Source organism: Stegostoma tigrinum, chromosome 4, assembly GCF_030684315.1.
Source record: "Stegostoma tigrinum isolate sSteTig4 chromosome 4, sSteTig4.hap1, whole genome shotgun sequence".
NCBI lineage: Eukaryota > Metazoa > Chordata > Chondrichthyes > Orectolobiformes > Stegostomatidae > Stegostoma > Stegostoma tigrinum.
The window spans coordinates 20,057,708-20,077,009 of record NC_081357.1 but is presented as its reverse complement, the minus strand read 5'-3'; the positions used below and the strand labels follow the sequence as shown (position 1 = coordinate 20,077,009).

Below are 19,302 nucleotides of genomic sequence, written 5' to 3'. Positions count from 1 at the left end.
GTCAGTCTAGCCCTTTGAGAATTTTATACATCTCAATGAGATTCCTTCTTGTCCTTCTAAACACCAGTGAGTACAGGCCCAGCTGAGCCAATCTCCCCTCATACAGCAACCTGCCATCCCAAGAATCATTCTGGTGAACCTTCACCGCATTCCCTGCAGGGAAAATATCAGTTTTCTTAGAATTGGGAGATCAAAACTACATGTAATTCTCTGGATGTGATCTTACCAACATCCTGTACAGCTGCAGTAAGATCCAATAAAGAGTTATCTAGACTTGAAACGTGAGCTTGCTTTATCTCCAGGGATGCTGCATGACCTGCTGTGATCTCCAGCAATTTTTGTTTTCAGTTCAGTACCAGGGAAGGCAATGGCCTAGTGGTATTATTGCTGGACTGTTAATCCAGAGTCCCAGATGATTTTTCAGAGGACCTCAGTTTAAATCCCACCATGGCATATGGTGGAATTTGAATTCAATAAATAGCTGGAATTAAGAGTCTAAAGATGACCATGAATCCATTGCTGATTGTCGGAAAAATCTGCTTCATTAGTGCCCTTTAGGGAAGAAAATTGCCATCCTCACCTGGTCTGGCCTACGTGTGACTCCAGACCCAAAGCAATGTGGTTGATTCTGAACTGCTCACAGGGCAATTAGGGATGGGCAATACATGCTGGCCGAGCCAGCGACACCTTCATCCTGTGAACGAATAAAGGAAAAAAAGTAAGACTTCCTTACCCCTGTACTAAATTGCAAATAAGGCCAATATACCATTTGCTTTCCTGACTACCTGCTGATCTGGTATGAGAGATAGTAGGAACTGCAGATGCTGAGGAATCTGAGCTAACAAGATGTAGAGCTGGATGACGCAGCAGGCCAATCGGCATCAGAGGAGCAGGAAGGCTGACATTTCGGGCCTAGACCCTTCTTCAGAAATGGGGGAGGGGAAGGGGGTTCTGAAATAAATAGGGAGAGAGGGGGAGGCAGATAAAAGATGGATAGAAGAGAAGATAGGTGGAGAGGAGACAGACAGATCAAAGAGGTGGGAATGGAGCCAATAGAGGTGAGTGTAGGTGGGAAGTTAGGGAGGAGATAGGTCAGTCCAGAGAGGATTGACAGGTCAAGGGGGCGGGATGAGGTTAGTAGGTAGGAGATGGGGTGGGGCTTGAGGTGGGAGGAGGGACAGGTTAGGGAGGCGGGGACAAAACTAGCCCAGCTCAACCCTATGTCCCTACGCTGTCCTTCCTCCCACCTCAAGCCCCACTCCCAGCTCCTAACTACTAACCTCATCCCGCCCTCTTGACCTGTCCGTCCTCCATGGACTGACCTATCCCCTCCCTAACTCCCCACCTACACTCACCTTCACTGGATCCATCCCTGCCTCTTTGACTGTCTGTCTCCTCTCCATCTATCTTCTTTTCTATCCATCTTTTATCCGCCTCCCCCTCTCTCCCTATTTATTTCAGAACCCCCTTACCCTCCTCCATTTCTGAAGAAGGGTCTAGGCCCGAAACGTCAGCTTTCTTGCTCCTCTGATGCTGCTTTGCCTGCTGTGTTCATTCAGCTCTACACCTTGTTATCTGCTGATCAGGTATGTTTGCTTTCAGTGCCTCTGAGGTCGCTCTATACATCAACATTTCCCAACCTTCCACCAATTGAGCAATGCACTGACTTCCTGTATTTTTTTCTCTAACAAAGTGGATAACTTCACCCTTAACTGCAACATACTGTGTCTACCACCTATTAGCTTGCTCACTCAAGCTGTTTAAATCACCTTGAAGCTACTTCGCCACCACACACATTCTCACCTAGCTTCGTGTTATCAGAAGAGTTGAACACATTACATTCAATTTCCTCATCCAGAGCCTTGATTTATGTTGTGAATAGCTGCAGCCCAGCATTGATCACTGTAGTACTCCACTAGTCACTGCCTTGAGGATTGAAAATGATCCACTCCTACTTTCTGCTTCCTGTCTGCCAACCAATTCTCTATCCATTCCAGGACATTCCCACTGATTCCATGTGCTTTGATATTGTGCAATAACCTCTCACGAGAGAATGCATCAAAAGTTTTCCAAAAATCTGAAAGATTTCTGTTGTATTTTCAAATGCATTGCCTGGATTGTTGGTGGAAAACAGATTCAGTAACAGCTTTCAAGAGAATTGACCAGATACTCAAAGGGACTCATTTGCATGACAAAAGGAGAAAGAACGGGTAAAAGGAGCTAAAGAATAATTCTTTCAAGAACCTGATTTGATGCAATGTGCTAAATGGCTGTTTCTGTGCTGTGTCACTCTTTGAATCATATAATCCCTACAGTGTAGAAGTGGCCCATCGAGTCCACATCAGTGATCTGAAGAGCATCCCACCAAGACCCACCCTATCCCTGTAGCCCTGCATTTCCCGTTGGCTAGTCCACTTATCCTGCACGTCTCTGGACACTATGAGCAATTTAGCATTGCCAGTCCACCTAGCCTGCACATCTTTGACTATGGGAGGAAACCAGAGCACCCAAAGAAACTCACGCAGACACAGGGAGAATGTTCAAACTCCACACATACAGTCACCCAAGGGTGTAATCAATCCTGGTGTTGTGAGGCAGCAGCGTTAACCGTGCTGGCTGATACTTGTGTGACTCTAGAACCACTCAGGTTAGAAACCACATGTGCTGCAGGAGGTATTTTCCTGAGGGCTGTACACTGAGGAGTATTTGTCTAAGTTCTTACCCCAGTTGCCAATTTACTTTGTAAGGCATGTCCTACAGGAGTGCTCTGGCTGTATCCATTGTGCTCTGGACAGTTGTTTAAGGGAAATGCATCAATTTTTCCACACGCAGATGTGAATGAGTGTGAGGTTTTCCAACTGGAGGGGATTGCCAGACTCTGCATGTACAACTGCATTAACATCCCTGGGTCTTATCGCTGTACCTGTCCTCCTGCGTACAAACTTCTCAATGACGGAAGGAGCTGTTCTGGTAAGCGGCATCCCCCCACTAGCTTTTAACTGTTAAGTTTCGATAGTGGATTCACTGGGATGTAACAAAACACTCTATGGGCTAAGTGATTCAAATTAACATAGTTATTAACAGTAATATATATATATTAAGTAGATATTAGTAAATATATTATACAGTAATTTTATATATATGTTTGGCGGTAAATGTATATTAAGCAGTAATTATCTATATAAAGCAATAATATATTCATAGCTCTAAATTTATATAAAGCAGTGTATGCATATTAACAACAAATCTCATGCCTTTCTGCCTGTCGGGGAGCCTGCTTTACAACGGTTGGTTTCTGGCACCTTTCACCAATCCTGGTCCGAAGTGAAGTCCAATAGCCAATAACATGTATCAAGTTGACAACAAGTCTCACTGTCTTCTTACAGTACTGAATCCTAGCCTGAGGTGACGTCCACTGAATCAGGCAAAGTCCCTGATATGAGTACTATTCTGCATCGAAGGCTGCGTACTGTGACATCGGTTTGTGGTACTTGGAGCACTTTTCCAGACATTCCTTTGTACAGAAAAAAGATCTCCAGGTGGCTCCGTGTGACGGCCCAACAGGACACTTCTCGCAGACAATTTAGTGCCACGTGGTTACCCCACAGTCAAAATGGGCTGTTTTTGCATGAGGCCTGTTTTCCACGTACTTTTCCACTTTGTTTCAGTTGCTGTTTGTCACATCCAATTAACCCTAACGAATAACCTTAATGGTCTGGTTTGAAGACGTCATTTGTAATTCTTCCACTACCTTAAACCATTGTTGAACAATTGTGTGTTGCTGACCATGTGCACTTGTATTTGATAAGGTAATGGTGAGTCTCCTTCCTAATATGTACAAGGTGACAATGTCTCAACTGTGCTGTTGGATTGAGAGATTCAGCACTGATGAAGGAGTGGAGATCCACGAGTAACAAGTGTCAAATATTAACTGGCTTTACAAACATTCATGTCTATCTGGGAAATAGAATATATAGGTTCAAATATGTGCCTTATTTTTAATTATATATGAGAATCCAAGTGAAATGAGCATGATCCCACTACTAGGCAGTAATGCTGAGTTTTGGGGTTTGAATTGAGCCCACAAGAAAAATGCACATAAAAGTCAACAGTGCCAAATGAGCTTAAGATACTTCCCAAGAGCGACAGAGTTAAAAACCCTTAGGCATTTCCTACCAATTGACTCAGAGACAAACATTGGCAAATGCCAGGAAGAGGTCTCCATAGATTCATAGAAATGTGCAGCACGGAAACAGACTGTTTGGTCCAGCTCGCCCATGCTAACCAGATATCCTGAAAAAAATCTAGTCCCATTTGCCAGCATTTGGCCTTCCTATTCATGTACCCATCCAGATGCCTTTCAAATGTTGTAATTGTACCAGCCTCCACCACTTCCTCTGGCAGCTCATTCCATACACACACCACCCTCTGCATGAAAATGTTGTCCCTTAGGTCTCTTATAAATCTTTCCCGTCTCACCTTAAACCTATATCCTCCAGTTTTGGACTTCCCCACCCTGAGAAGAAAAGCCTTGTCTATTTACCTTATCCATGCCCCTCATGGTTTTATAAACCTCTCTAAGGTACCGATATCCTGGGGGGGGAATTTGCTAAGGCTATTCGGGTGAGTTTAAACTAATTCAGCAGGGGGATGGGCACCAAAATTGTAGTCCAACTATAGAAAAGGTTGAGAGTAGGGTGGTCCGAAATAAAGTTTCAGGGAAACAAGATGGCACCGGCAAGCAAGAAGTTGGTTTGAAGTGTGTCTACTTCAATGCCAGGAGCGTCCGGAATAAGGTGAGTGAACTTGCAGCACGGGTTACTACCTGGGACTTCGATGTTGTGGCCATTTCGGAGACATGGATAGAGCAGGGACAGGAATGGTTGTTGCAGGTTCCGGGATTTAGATGTTTCAGTAAGAACAGAGAAGAAGGTAAAAGGGGCGGAGGTGTGGCATTGTTGGTCAAGGACAGTATTACAGTTGCAGAACGGATGTTTGGGGACTCGTCAACTGAGGTAGTAGGGGCTGAGGTTAGAAACAGGAAAGGAGAGGTCACCCTGTTGGGAGTTTTCTATAGGCCTCCGAATAGTTCCAGAGATGTAGGGGAAAGGATAGCAAAGATGATTCTCAATAGGAGTGAGAGAGACAGGGTAGTTGTCATGGGGGCTTCAACTTTCCAAATATTGACTGGGAACACTATAGTTCGAGTACTATAGATGGGTCAGTTTTTGTCCAGTATGTGCAGGAGGGCTTCCTGACACAGTATGTAGATAGGCCAACAAGGGGCGAAGCCACATTAGATTTGGTACTGGGTAATGAGCCTGGCCAGGTGTTAGATTTGGAAGTAGGTGAGCACTTTGATGATAGCGATCATAATTCTGTTATGTTTACTTTAGTGATGGAAAGGGATAGGTGTATACCACTGGGCAAGAGTTATAGCTGGGGGAAAGGCAATTACGATGAGATTAGGCAAGATTTAGGGAGCATAGGATGGGGAAGGAAACTGCAGGGGATGGGCACAGTAGAAATGTGGAGCTTTTTAAGGAAAAGCTCCTGTGTGTCCTAGATAAGTATGTACCTGTCAGGCAGGGAGGAAGCTGTAGAGTGTGGGAGCCGTGGTTTACGAAGGAGGTGGAATCTCTGGTCAAGAGGAAGAAGAAGGCTTATGTTAGGATGAGATGTGAAGGCTCAGTTAGGGCACTTGAGGGCTACGAGGTAGCCAGGAAAGACCTAAAGAGAGAGCTCAGAAGAGCCAGGAGGAGACATGAGAAGTTGTTGGTGGATAAGATCAGGGTAAACCCTCAGGCTTTCTATAGGTATTTAAAGAATAAAAGAATGACGAAAGTAAGATTAGGCCCAATCAAGGATAATAGTGGTAAGTTGTGTGTGGAGTCAGATGAGATAGGGGAAGTGCTAAATGAATATTTTTCAACAGTATTCTCTAGAAAACGACAATGTTGTCGAGGAGAATACTGAGATACAGGCTACTAGACTAGTTGGGATTGAGGTTCACAAGGAAGAGGTATTAAAAATCCTACAAAGGGTAAAGATAGATAAGTCCCCTGGGCCGGAAGGGATTTATCCTCGGATCCTCTGGGAAGCCAGGGAGGAGATTGCCAAGCCTTTGGCATTGATCTTTAACTCGTCATTGTCTACAGGAATAGTGCTAGAAGACTGGAGGGTAGCAAATGTGGTTCCCCTGTTCAAGAAGGGGAGTAGAGACAACCCTGGTAATTATAGACCAGTGAGCCTTACCTCAGTTGTTGGTAAAGTGTTGGAAAAGGTTATCAGGGATAGGATTTATAATCATCTAGAAAAGAATAAATTGATTAGGGATAGTCAGCACGGTTTTGTGAAGGGAAGGTCGTGCCTCACAAACCTTATTGAGTTCTTTGAGAAGGTGACCAAACAGGTAGATGAGAGTAAACCGGTTGATGTGGTCTATATGGATTTCAGCATGGCGTTCGATAAGGTTCCCCACAATAGGTTATTGTACAAAATGCGGAGGAATGGAATTGTGGGAGATATAGCAGTTTGGATCGGAAATTGGCTTGCTGAAAGAAGACAGAGGGTGGTAGTTGATGGGAAATGTTCATCCTGGAGACCAGTTACTAGTGGTGTGCCGCAAGGGTCGGTGTTGGGTCCACTGCTGTTTGTCATTTTTATAAATGACCTGGATAAGGGCGTAGAAGGATGGGTTAGTAAATTTGCAGACGACACTAAGGTCGGTGGAGTTGTGGATAGTGACGAAGGATGCAGTAGGTTGCAGAGAGACATAGATAAGCTGCAGAGCTGGGCTGAGAGGTGGCAAATGGAGTTTAATGCAGACAAGTGTGAGGTGATGCACTTTGGTAGGAGTAACCAGAAGGCAAAGTACAGGGCTACTGGTAAGATTCTTAGCAGTGTAGATGAGCAGAGAGATCTCGATGTCCACGTACACAGATCCTTGAAAGTTGCCACCCAGGTTGACAGGGCTGTTAAGAAGGCATACAGTGTTTTAGCTTTTATTAATAGAGGGATCGAGTTCCGGAACCAAGAGGTTATGGTGAAGCTGTACAAAACTCTGTTGCAGCCGCACTTGGAGTATTGTGTACAGTACTGGTCACCGCATTGTAAGAAGGATGTGGAAGCTTTGGAAAGGGTGCAGAGGAGATTTACTAGGATGTTGCCTTGTATGGAGGGAAGGTCTTATGAGGAAAGGCTGAGGGACTTGAGGCTGTTTTCATTAGAGAGAAGAAGGTTGAGAGGTGACTTAATTGAAACATATAAAATAATCAGAGGGTTAGATAGGGTGGATAGGGAGAGCCTTTTTCCTAGGATGGTGACGGCAATCACGAGGGGGCATAGCTTTAAATTGAGTGGTGAAAGATATAGGAGAGATGTCAGAGGTAGTTTCTTTACTCAGAGAGTAGTAAGGGAATGGAACGCTTTGCTTGAAACGGTAGTAGATTCGCCAACTTTAGGTACATTTAAGTCGTCATTGGATAATCATATGGACGTACATGGAATAGTGTAGGTTAGATGGGCTTGAGATCGGTATGACAGGTTGGCACAACATCGAGGGCCAAAGGGCCTGTACTGTGCTGTTATCTTCTGTGTTAAGGTCACCCCTGAGCAACCGACATTTAGGGGAAAATAGCCCCAGCCTATTCAGCCTTTCCCCATAGCTCAAACCTCCAACCCTAACAACATCCTTGTAAATATTTTCTGAAACCTTTCAAATTTCACCTCCTATAGCAGGGAGAACAGAACTGCACGCTGTGTTCCAAAAGTAGCCTAATCAATATCCAGTATAGCCAAAGACTGCCAAGGTAGGAAATCCATACATGCGTCACATGAAGAGAGAGGATGAAACATTGGCAAAAGAGAGAGATATTAATGAATTTCATGAAATTAAATTGTGTTAGTTGAACAGGTTCATTAAGTAGAATTATTACAGCAATTCAGAGTTTGGTTGCACTGTTTCTAAAAGTTCAAAGGCTGTTTAAAACATTTCCTCATGCTTTACTTCTGGTCGGTTTTCTTCCAGATGTAGACGAGTGTGCAACATTGCAACACAACTGCACAGCAGGAGAGACTTGTATCAACACAGGAGGAGGATTTCAATGTGTTAACCCACAGTGCCCGGAGCCACGTGGGAATATCAGCTATGTCAAAACATCACCCTTGTAAGTCAAACCACACATGAATTCACATATTTAGACATGTCTAAGTTTCAGAACATTGTGGCTTTAAGATCCAGGTGCATCCACTATTCACCTCCGACAATTCAAGTTGGTTTGGATCAAACCGTCTCAAAACATGTCAAGAAATAAGTCTCGACCCTAACTTTCATCTTATTTAAAGGCAAGTGTAAGTTGCTGCATTCCAGATGCGATTCAATTTAAGCAAAACACACTTTAATCTTACACCACAGTTAAAATACAAACAAAAAAAGAGGAACAGGCATAATTTTAACTCTATTAACAAAGTAGTATATATTTTTGAAATAACTCCACAGAGGCTGGTATCCTGTCACCAAGCCACCCTTTATGTACATTGATCCAGCTCCCTCAGAGCCAGCTCTCAGCATGAGCAGGATGTCTGATACTCCTGTTTTGACAATTTAAGCGCAGTAATGTACCTAAACTGCACATCATTCGACTGTGGGAGGAGATCAGAGCACCCGAAGGAATTTGTAAAGAAAAAATATTTTTGAAGAGTAACAAAATCTAGTCTCATCACTTAGGCTAAATACACATGTATGTAACTTCCAGTGCATCCCCATTGTGTTTGGTCCCTCTTTTAGAGGAGGAAGAAACAGTTCCCTCTTCAGCTGATCTCCCTGCAGAAACTGCAGCTTTAGTATCAATTGACCTACATTCCAAAGCATGTGTTGCTGAAAAACCAAGAATATTTTCAAAATTGCTTTTTCTTGCTGTCAGTGAATCTACTCTTGGCTTGCCCCCCCCCCCCCACCCGGTTTATGTTTGTGCCGCTAGCATCATTTTAACCTTAAGTCCCATCAGGGGACATATTTTCTGTGCATATATACCTATGTGATAGGCTGACTTTAGTACCCACTTTTGACAGTTATCCTTTGGGATCAGTGGTCACATATTGACCATTATGACTGTCCTTCAGAACTAACTCAGAATTCCACAGATTTATTACCCTCTGAGAAAAGAAATTCCTCTTCATCTCTGTCATAAATAGATAATCCCTTATTCTGAGATTATGCCCTCTGATCCCAGACTTTCCCATGAGGGAAATATCCTTTCTATGCCTGTCCTTGTCAAGGCATTTAATAATCTTGTGCATTTCAGTAAGGTTGCCTCTCATTCTTCTAAACTCCAATGATTACAAATCAAACCTACTCAACCTCTCCTCATAGATATCCCAATTATAAGCCTAGTGAACCTTCTCTGGACTCCCTCCAACAGCAGCATGTCTTCCCTTAGGTAAGGAGACAAAAAAATGTTCACAATATTCCAGCTAAGGTCTGACTAGTGCTTTATATAGTTTTATCCTGACCTCCCTATTATTATACTTGAATCCCTTTGAAACAAAGACCAACATTACATTTGCCTTCCCCCCCATTACCTGCTGAACAGGTATACTAACTTTTTATGATTTTATGCATGATGTTTCCCAAATCTCTTGGTGTTGTAGCTTTTTGCATTCTTTCTCCATTTAAGTCATATTTAGCCTCTCTATTCCTCCTGCCAAAGTGCACATTTCATACTTTGCTCACATTATATTCCATCTGCCAAGCTTAAGGCCACTCGCTTAATTTGTCTATGGCACTGTCCTGTACTTAAATGCCAGCACAAAGTGGGGACTATCCAAATGAACTTTCTGTAGTCTTCCATAGTGATCTGAATTCTATTATGTACTCAGAAAAAGAATGGTTCTAAATTTGTAAAAAATTAACCACACCTCTTAAGCAGTCAACAAATCATCTTTTTGACAAATTTTATGAATCCAATTTAACAATTTGTCCAAACCTTCACTTCTGTTCAAATCATCAGACTTCAATTCACCAGTCTGTATTGGGGAAAGTGATTGCTGCTAGACCTATTAATCCAGAGAACCAGGGTTCACATCTCACCATGGCAGATTTAATGAATCAAGAACCTAACAAGGGCCATGAACCTACTTTTGATAGTTGGAAATCCTCATCTGGTTCGCACATGTCCTTTAGGGAAGGAAATTTCTGTCTTTACCCTGTGATTCTAGACCCTCAGCAATGTGGTTGACTGTCAAGTGCTCTTTGTGTAATCAGGGATAGGCAATAAATGGTTGCCTAGACAGTGACACCCACATGAATGAAAGTGAAAAAAGCACTGCCCTCATGGCAGCAGAAGTTGGCAAACCCAGGAGAGAGATATGTGTAATTACGGATTCAGGATTATCACAGCCTTATTTTAAAAAGTAAGACAAGAATAATACTTTCATCAGTACTTATACCATAAATACATTTAGGTGGAAGCTAGATAGACACACATGACGAGAAAGAAATTGGGAATTGTGCTAATAAGGTGAGACAAAGTAGCTTAGAAGAAGGCTGATATTCACTGTAAATATTGGTGTAGAACAGCAAAGCAAAGTGGCTTGTTTCTATAATTCCATTTTTCTTGAAAAAATGTTGCTGCAGTATGTCTTTTGCTTTTCTTGTTTCTAGTCAGTGTGAACGTCACCCGTGCCCTATGAATAGCAAATCCTGCCATCATGCGGCAAAGACCATCTCCTTCCATTATCTGTCATTACCCTCAAAACTGAAAACTCCAGTCACCCTGTTCCGTATGGCTACAGCAGCTGCTCCTGGAAGGCCTGGGCCCGACAATCTGCGTTTCGGCATCATAGGAAAGAACAACCAAGGGCAGTTTGTAGTCCAGCGATCTGATAGACAAACTGGTGAGCTCATACTTGTTCAGCCTTTGAAAGGCCCCTGCACTGTAGAAGTGGATGTGGACATGTCCGAATACCGTGACCGCACTTTCCAGTCCAAGCATGTGTCAAAGGTCACACTTTTCATTTCAGCCAATGGATTTTGAGAAAATACTCAGGGACCCCGAATTTTCAGCTCACGGGATTTGTTTGAATTGTGACTTTTATTATGGGAGATTATGGATCAGAGAAAGCTACAGTATCTGAGTCCAAATGCCACAATATAATGATCAGAACATGTTACATTGTCAGTTACTCTTCAATTGTATATTCACAGTTGCGTTAGGCTCAGCTGGAGTCTTTGAGACTCTACTGAACCCTGTCATTGTACATAGCCCAAATCTTTTGGTATTTGTGTAGCTGTCCCTGTTTGCCATACCATTTGCCAATGCTTGTTTGTCATAATCTCTGATTTTTCCCCATTTTACACTACATCTCCTGTTTCCTATTCACTGTTAAAAGTCATATCTCCCGTGCAATCTCCATCAATTAATTAGAATATTTCCTGAAAGGAAATGGGGACATCAGACTCGACATTATTTGCAACAACCAATCACTGAAGAAAACCAAATCCTAGCCTCCTATTTACTCAATATTTAAGTGGGAATATGACATTGAGATAGAGGATCAGCCATAATCATATTGAATGATGGAGCAGGCTGGAAGGGTCAAAATGGATACACCTGCTTCTAGTTTCAATGTTTACTCCTATCCCTCATAGACAGCACCGATAAATTGAATTCTCATTAATGTTGGGCTGTCTGGTACAAACAAGTTAATGTATTATTGAGTACTCTATAACACAATGCAGTGTTTACTCTACATCAGGCACATAGTAAAAGCAGTGAGGTACAATGAGAAATATCATCATGACTTCCTAACAAAGTGTGTTCTTTGCCTTGATGCCCATAGAAAATTGACCCATTGACCATCATGAAATTGCCTGAATTTGTTGGAACAGTATAACAACATACATGATCCGATGCTGTTAGTTTATTTTTGCCATGTCTTCAGGAGCAGACGCCTGGGAAATGTTATCATTGGGTTTATAGAAGTGCACTGGAAGTTCTAAGATGGTTTCTTGTGGAAATTCTTTATTCCAGGCATTGTTTTACTGATTGTTCCAATAAAAATATTTCACACTGCACTCGGTGTCGTGCTGATGGTTGCAAATTACACACTTTCGGTTGCAGATGATTTTTTTCTCTTTGTGTCGCTGCAGTCACCTCTTTAATATAAAGTACAGAGACTGGGGATTGGTGAACATTGTTGGAAAATTGGCCATTGATATGATAATTGATAGGATAATCCCTAGGAGATCAGTGAAGGCACTATGCCAAGAGGGGAAAACAGCATCAAATAGCAAATGATGTGAACCTCGATTTCCCTCCTGTCCAGAACTGTGTCGCCAGCAGCGAACGATTAATCAACAGGATTGCATCAGGCTGGCCAGGAGAAAATGCATTAAGTAAAATTGTTTTTTTTCATATTATCACACACTTCTATTGTTCATTGGAAAAATATGGGAGGCAAGGATCATTGTATTGAGTGATGAGGAATCCGTTTTCTTGCCATTGAGAAAATTGAATATACTGAGGGCAAGCGTACTAGGAGTATGGTGAGACAGGGCATTTGGAACTGGGAAACATAGAAACAAAGAAGATAGGAGCAGGAGGAGGCCATTCAGCCCTTCGAGCCTGCTCCACCATTCTTCATGATCACTGGTGATCATCCAACTCAAAAGCCTAATCTTGTTTTCACCCTGTAACCTTTGATCCCATTCGCCCAAGTGCTATATCTAGTTGCCTCTTGAATACCATCAATGTTTTGGCATCACCTACTGTGGTCATGAATTCCACAGGCTCACCACTCTTTGGGTGAAGAAAAGCTCTCTCATCTTTGTCCTAAATGTTCTTCCCTGAATTCTTGTACTGTGACCCACAGCCACCATCAGGAACTTCCTCCTTGCATCTACCCTGTCCAGTCATGTTAGAATTTTATAAGTCTGTATGAAATCCTCCATCATTCATCTGAACTCCAGCAAAAACAATCCCAACCTAGTCAATCTCTCCTTATCCGTCAGTCCCACCATCCCTGGAATCAGCCTGGTAAACATTCGCTGCACTCCCTTGAGAGCAACAGCATCATTCCTCAGAAAAGGAGACCCAAATTACACACAGTATTCCAGGTGTGGTCTCACCAAGGCCCTGTACAGCTGCAGCAACACATCCCTGCTCCTGTACTCAAAACCTCTCGCAATGAAGGCCAGCATACCATTTGCCTTCTTTACTGTCTGCTGCACCTAGATGCTTACCTTCAGGAACTGGTGCACAAAGACACCCAGGTCCTGCTGCACACTCTCCTCTCCCAATTTACAGTCATTCAGGTAGGAATATACCTTCTTGTTTTCGCTTCTGAAGTGAATAATCTCACATTTAACCAAATTCTACTGCCATTGATTTGGCCACTCACCCAACCTGTCGAGATCACGCTGAAAGGTCTTGGCATCCTGTCACAGTTCACTCTCCCCGCCCCCAACTTGGTGTCATCTGCAAACTTGGAGATGTTACATTTTGTTCCCGCATCCAGATCATTAAATATATTGTGAATAGCTGGGACCCAGCATTGATCCCTGTGGTACCCCACTAGTTACTGCCTGCTAATTTGAAAAGGATTAATTAATTCCTACTCTTTGTTTCCTTTCTGCCAATTAGTACAATACAAGTCGTGTGATCAGCTAGTGCAGACATGATGGACTGATCGGCCTGTTTTTGTGCCATAACTCTCGTCAGCTTCTTTGATTAGCTTCAGGAATATATCTTACTAGAGATGGCAACCCTTAATATCACAGGAAAGGAGATTTACAATAGGTTGGTCTACACACAGAACAATGAAGCAACTGTCAATGTTTTTTTTCACCAAAGCTTCCATACCATTGACCAGAGTTCTCACAGTGAGTCATGAAAGGGAGCAAATATCCTTGAAGTCCTGACTGTTGGCATCGCTTGCTCCAGTTTAGGCAGTGGCAGAGGGGAAAGACCACTTTAAGATCCCGGCCCAATGTTTTGGCTTAAATTTGAGTCAAAGGTGGCAGTAATTTTCTCCAGAAATCTACTTCAATTGTGCAGAATAACACTGCATCAAAAATCCATTTATTACCCCTACAATTATGATCATGTTATCAACTGTGGTACAGAGTATGCGTTCGAGTCCTACCCGAGAGTATAAAACTAGATGCTGATCGCTGCATTGTGGGATGTGCAATCTTTGTTCAGTTATTAACAAAGGCCTTTCCCTGTATGTGGGGCTTTGCTCTGTACAAAGTGAATGTTTTGGGCTAAATCCCTATCTTGCTTTTACTAAGTCTGAGTTGCATTGCATTTTTTGGAGGGATTTCTGCTGCAAGGCCAAGTGGGTTTTCTCGTTGTGCTATACCGAATTTGCTTCATTAACTCCCTGTCCCACCTCAACGGTGTTCCTTGTGTCTGATTCCCATCTTATCTTGTGTCCTTTCCATAACTACTCACCCCTCAGTGGATGCCGATGAATTGACCTGCAGCCCTGGTGTTGGTACCATCTTTAAAAGCCTGTTGGGCGCCTGGGAAAGCATGAGCTGCCCCCACAGTTCTTGACATTTGCTGCAGATATGGCAGACAGGGTGAAGACCAGTGCCAGTCAGTGGCCTGCTTTGCAGGCAGGGACCTGGAGATCCTCATGAATGGGATAGTGCAATGGTGAGACTTTCTCTTGCCCCAGAACCAGCAATGCAAGGCACTATATCAGACAATGATCCAAAGTGGTCATCATCTGGGTTAAAGCCATCAGTGGTCTGGAGCAATGCCCGGATCAATGTCCACCTTCACTCTGCCAGGGCAAGTGCCACCATCTTCTCTCCAATACCCCACACTCTCTCTACCTCTGCTACTGTACTAACCTCCCACCATGCTTCATGCTCAGCCACTCATTATTGTCCGCAGCATCTTCCCTTGCTAGCCGTTCCAACCCTCAACAATGCTAACCCCGCAACTCCCCTGTGCTGCCTATTCATTCACTCAGGGCATCTACCCAACCTGCAGCAAAAGTGCCACCCACTTTCATCTTCCTTCATGCCAGCCTCCATCTCATTCCAGGAGGAAAGCAGCCCTCAGTAGGGCAGAAAGTCTCAAGATGGGCTGCCTGATATTCACCTCATTATCTCTTACATGGACAACATCCTAATTCTGATCTTCCCAAGTAGGTGACTGACTGTTCCAGGCCCCTGGACTGATATTGGAGATTACCCTTGACTCACTGTGACTGGATCCCTTGAGCAAAAGATTGAATTCCTTTGAATTAGTATGTAGTATGAGCCTCATCTCTCTGGCTGAGGGGTGGGAGTGGTAGAGAAAGCACAAAAACACAATGCAAGGCAAAGGTGCCCAGAGCAGGTAGGCTCAGACACAGTGAGTGCGAAGACAGAAAGCAAAGATCTCAGAGATACAGCCTGGTTCAATCCCTGAACTGTGTGTATCTATCCCTGAGCATTTCATTGTGTTGCCAATGCAACCTGGGGTGAAGCATTGAAGCTTAGATTATCCTGTAAGTGCATTGGAGATGTGCATTGAGAGCTATTGGAGGTTGGCACATGTTCGATGCCGATATCTGTAAATGTGGGGTAGGTAGGGCCAGTGCCCATGGAGTATGCCCTGAGATGGTGGTGTCCAACGTGGGGATCGTTCGACAAGTACAGTGAGCTGAGGCTGCCAGGAACCTGGCCTGGTTTCCATGGAGTGTTTGTTAAGTTAGAAAGCTGAATACTAATAAGGCAAATTGGGCCATCAAGAAGGCATTTAACAAACCATTATGCCCCATCATTGACAAATTGCTTCTGACTAGTGAAAAACTTGCCACGCCATTTGTGAAAAGCATAGACAATGAAGTGAGATGCTCCCCGAATCAAGATGGGCTTCTCATTCAATTCTGCAACAAAAACTTGCCACAGCCCACGTTGCTCACAACCCTATTAGATCCCATCCATTGTTCCCTACATTACAACAGTGACTATCACATTAATGGTAATGTTTTAATACTCATCACTACAGGTTGTTTACTTGAAACAGTAAAACAAGTTTAATCACATAGCAACTGGCTTCTGTGTGTCTGTGGCAGTTTAAAACCCCACAACTGACTTACTAGCAGGCAGAGTCACAACATTGTAAGCATATAGCACATGGAATCGTTGAAGGTAAACTCTCTTAAAGGCAAGGAAGACAGGCTACAATGATAAAAATCCAAAATATTTAATTACCTGCAAACCACTTGAAATATTTTTTGATTGCGAAAAGTTGCCTGCAAGAGGTTAACAGAAAGGATTGAGGAGGGCAAGGCTATTTATTGATTTGGTGTTCATAGACCTTCAAACAATGTTTGAGACAGTGCCCAACTACAGACATGTCAGCTAAGCGAATGGTCATTATAATAAAAGGGACAATAACAAAGCAAAGACAAAATTTTGTGAGTGATATGAAGCGGAGAGTAGTGGCCATTTTTTGGGCTGGAGCAAGGTTGATAGTGGAGGCTGCCAGTGGTCACTATTGGGATACTTGTTTTTCCTGATACATATGATCTAGTGCACAGGTTATAAAAGGGGCACACATTCCTTGGACTGCAGTCCCATTCACTACATTGCTGGATATCATGACTTCAAGACATTAATTGTGTAATTCTTGTATTTGTCAACTCCAGGACAGCTGAATTAAAAATGAAATAATATTGGCCAGAATCCAAGACAAAAGACAACTCACAGTGCTACCTCACATACCTTGCGACTACGTCAGTGTGCTTTGGGCAGGCTTCACTTGCACAGCTACATTCAGGGAATATACTTCCAGACACTTTTATGCAGGTATTAAGTTTTGAAAGATGATTTTAAACCTGCTGTCAGATGTCAAAATACAGGGGCAAAATTAGTTTTTGACATCTATTGAAATTATTGGGAAATAAAATTGGGTACATCTTAAAATGGACAGCTGATTCACTTTTTAAGTTTTCCAAGAATCACTATTTCACCCACATATGTTTTACAACACAGGTATCTACACCAGGGATGACTGTTCCTAGAGGTGTTTCTCTTGGCATTTCTTCGTGGGCAAAGATTTTAGAAAGCTCGTACTCACTTATTACTAGCTACTGGTGTCTGCTCAGGCCAATCCATTACCAGCATGATCTCCCACAGTGGGTACAAGTGAAGATGTAGTCACTACTGGGTACAGTTCAATCTGTCTTTCTTCTCCTTTTCCTTATGATGTTGGCTCAAACGTTCTACAGTACTCCTGATGTTTATTGCAATGACAATTCCCTGTATTTTGTCTTTTCATGTTCTTCCTTTTCAAATACATATCCAATTCCCTTTTAAGTGATGAGCATTTTTGAGCTGCTGCAGCGTTTCTCTTTCTTAAGTTAGCTTTAACTTATTTCCCTAATATTAACAATTTTTTCAGTCTCAGAATCTGGATTGAATCAGTTTCTCCCTGAAACAGGCCCTATCTGCATAAGACATTTCATGTAAATATGCCCTTCAGTTTTTGAGGTATATTGTTTACAGACTAACAAATAGAGGCAAAATATTCTGCTTCCTACCTTAGAGCAATGAAATGATTCCTGGACTTCAGTGGTTAAGTTATGAAGAGACTTTGTACAAATTAGGCCTGTTTTCTCTAGAATTTAGAAGATGTGATCTGATTAAAGTCTTCAAGATATTTACCGGAAAAGATGCTGTAGATAAAGATAAACTATTTCCACTGGCTGGGGATCCTAGAACTAGGAGCAGAGTCTGAGAGTTAGAGACAGACCATTCAAGAAAGGAAGCGCTTATACACACAAAGGGTGGTAGGTGGAGTATATATGAACGTGATATATGGAGTATGAGACTAAACCGTGAAGTTATCAACTTTGGGCAGAAACACTGAAATAATATGTATTCTTAAAATGGTTAGAGATTGGGATGTCCAAAGGGACCTGGAATCACTGAAAGCTAATATGCAGGTTAAACAATAAATTAAGAGGACAAAGTGTGTGTTGGCCTTTATTGCAAGAGGATTTGAATGTAAGGTTAAAAAAGTCTTGCAGAAATTGTGCGGAGCCTTGGTGAGACCTCACCTGGACTGCTGTGTACAGTATGGGCCACCTTGCCGAAGAAAGGATATACTTTTCCTAAAGGGAGTGGAACAAAGGTTCACCTGGTTGATTCTTGGGATTGTCCAATGAGGAGAGATTGAGGAGAATGGGTTTATATTCACGAGAGTTCAGAAGGATGAGAAGTGAGCTCTTGAAGTAGACAAAATTATTATCGATGTTCAGCAGTGCTATATGAAAGTGTCTAAAGGCAATATTATATGATTGAATGTCGTAACCATCACCTTGTCTTATGATGTTATGGGGTCGTGTGTCACAAAAAGATAAGTGACACAGGGGCCAGTGTTCTCCTAGTAATCTCCATAGTAATTTGGTCATATTCATGTAACCTGTAAATAGTTGCAGTAATGCAACAAACTTCATTTTGTCTTCTCCAAAAGGCTCTTCTCCTTAGATCAGAAAGGAAGATATCATAATCCATACTACTTTGGGCTTGAAGCAAACCATACACAACAGACAAGGCAGATGCATGAAGGATGTATCTCCACCTGGAAAGTAAGGGATGGGTGTAGGTGTGCAGTCTAGGCCCAGGGGAAGATCTCAGGTCATTAAGTATTGAGGTGAGGAAGAATTTCTTTGGAATTCTCTGCCAAATTGGCTGTGGAGGCTGAGTACATTCATAGAATCATAGAATTCCTACAGAATTCCTACTCTTCGGCACAACAAGTCCACGCCGACCCTCACAGCACCCGCCCAAACCCATCCTCCAATAACCCACCTAATGTACAAATCCCCAAACACTATGGGCAATTTAGCATGACCAATCCACCTAGCGTGCACATCTTTGGACTGTGGGAGGAAACCGGAACACCCAGAGGAAATCCACGCAGACATGGGGAGAATGTGCAAACTCCACACAGACAGTCACCCAAGGATGGAGCTGAACCAGGGTCACTGGCGCTGTGAGGCTGCAGTGCTAACCACTGAGCCACCCATAAAATTGAGGTCAATAGATTTCTACTTACTAAAGACATCAAGAGGAGTGGGGATAGTGCGAGAATATGAAGTTCAGATAAGAGCGGTCACAAACTATTTGAATAGTGGGGCAGGCTCAATGGACTGAATGGCCTACTCTGTCTAATTCAAATATTTTATGAGCGAAGGATGTCTGTCATCTAAACCAATCTTGTGACTATCACCTTTTCATCCACTTCTGGTTGCTGTCTCACCCCTTGTATTCCAATCTTTTCTCTCCTTCCC

General features: G+C 42.8%; 1 protein-coding gene across 5 annotated transcripts in view; it reads left to right on the top strand.

The window, feature by feature from the left end:
• The window catches only part of LOC125452241 (fibulin-7), an 81,154-nt gene that overhangs the window by 31,634 nt on the left and 30,218 nt on the right, over nt 1-19,302 (top strand). For 3 of the 5 annotated variants that reach the window (XM_048530415.2, XM_048530414.2, XM_048530413.2), the window contains 3 exons: nt 2,833-2,970; nt 8,030-8,168; nt 10,664-13,033. In XM_048530415.2, coding sequence (XP_048386372.1) covers nt 2,833-2,970; nt 8,030-8,168; nt 10,664-11,036 — 650 coding nt within the window. In that variant the 3' untranslated portion in view covers nt 11,037-13,033. Of the gene's footprint in view, nt 1-2,832; nt 2,971-8,029; nt 8,169-10,663; nt 13,034-19,302 lie in introns of those variants that run through there. The other 2 variants (XM_059645725.1, XM_059645724.1) reach the window with 1 other exon arrangement.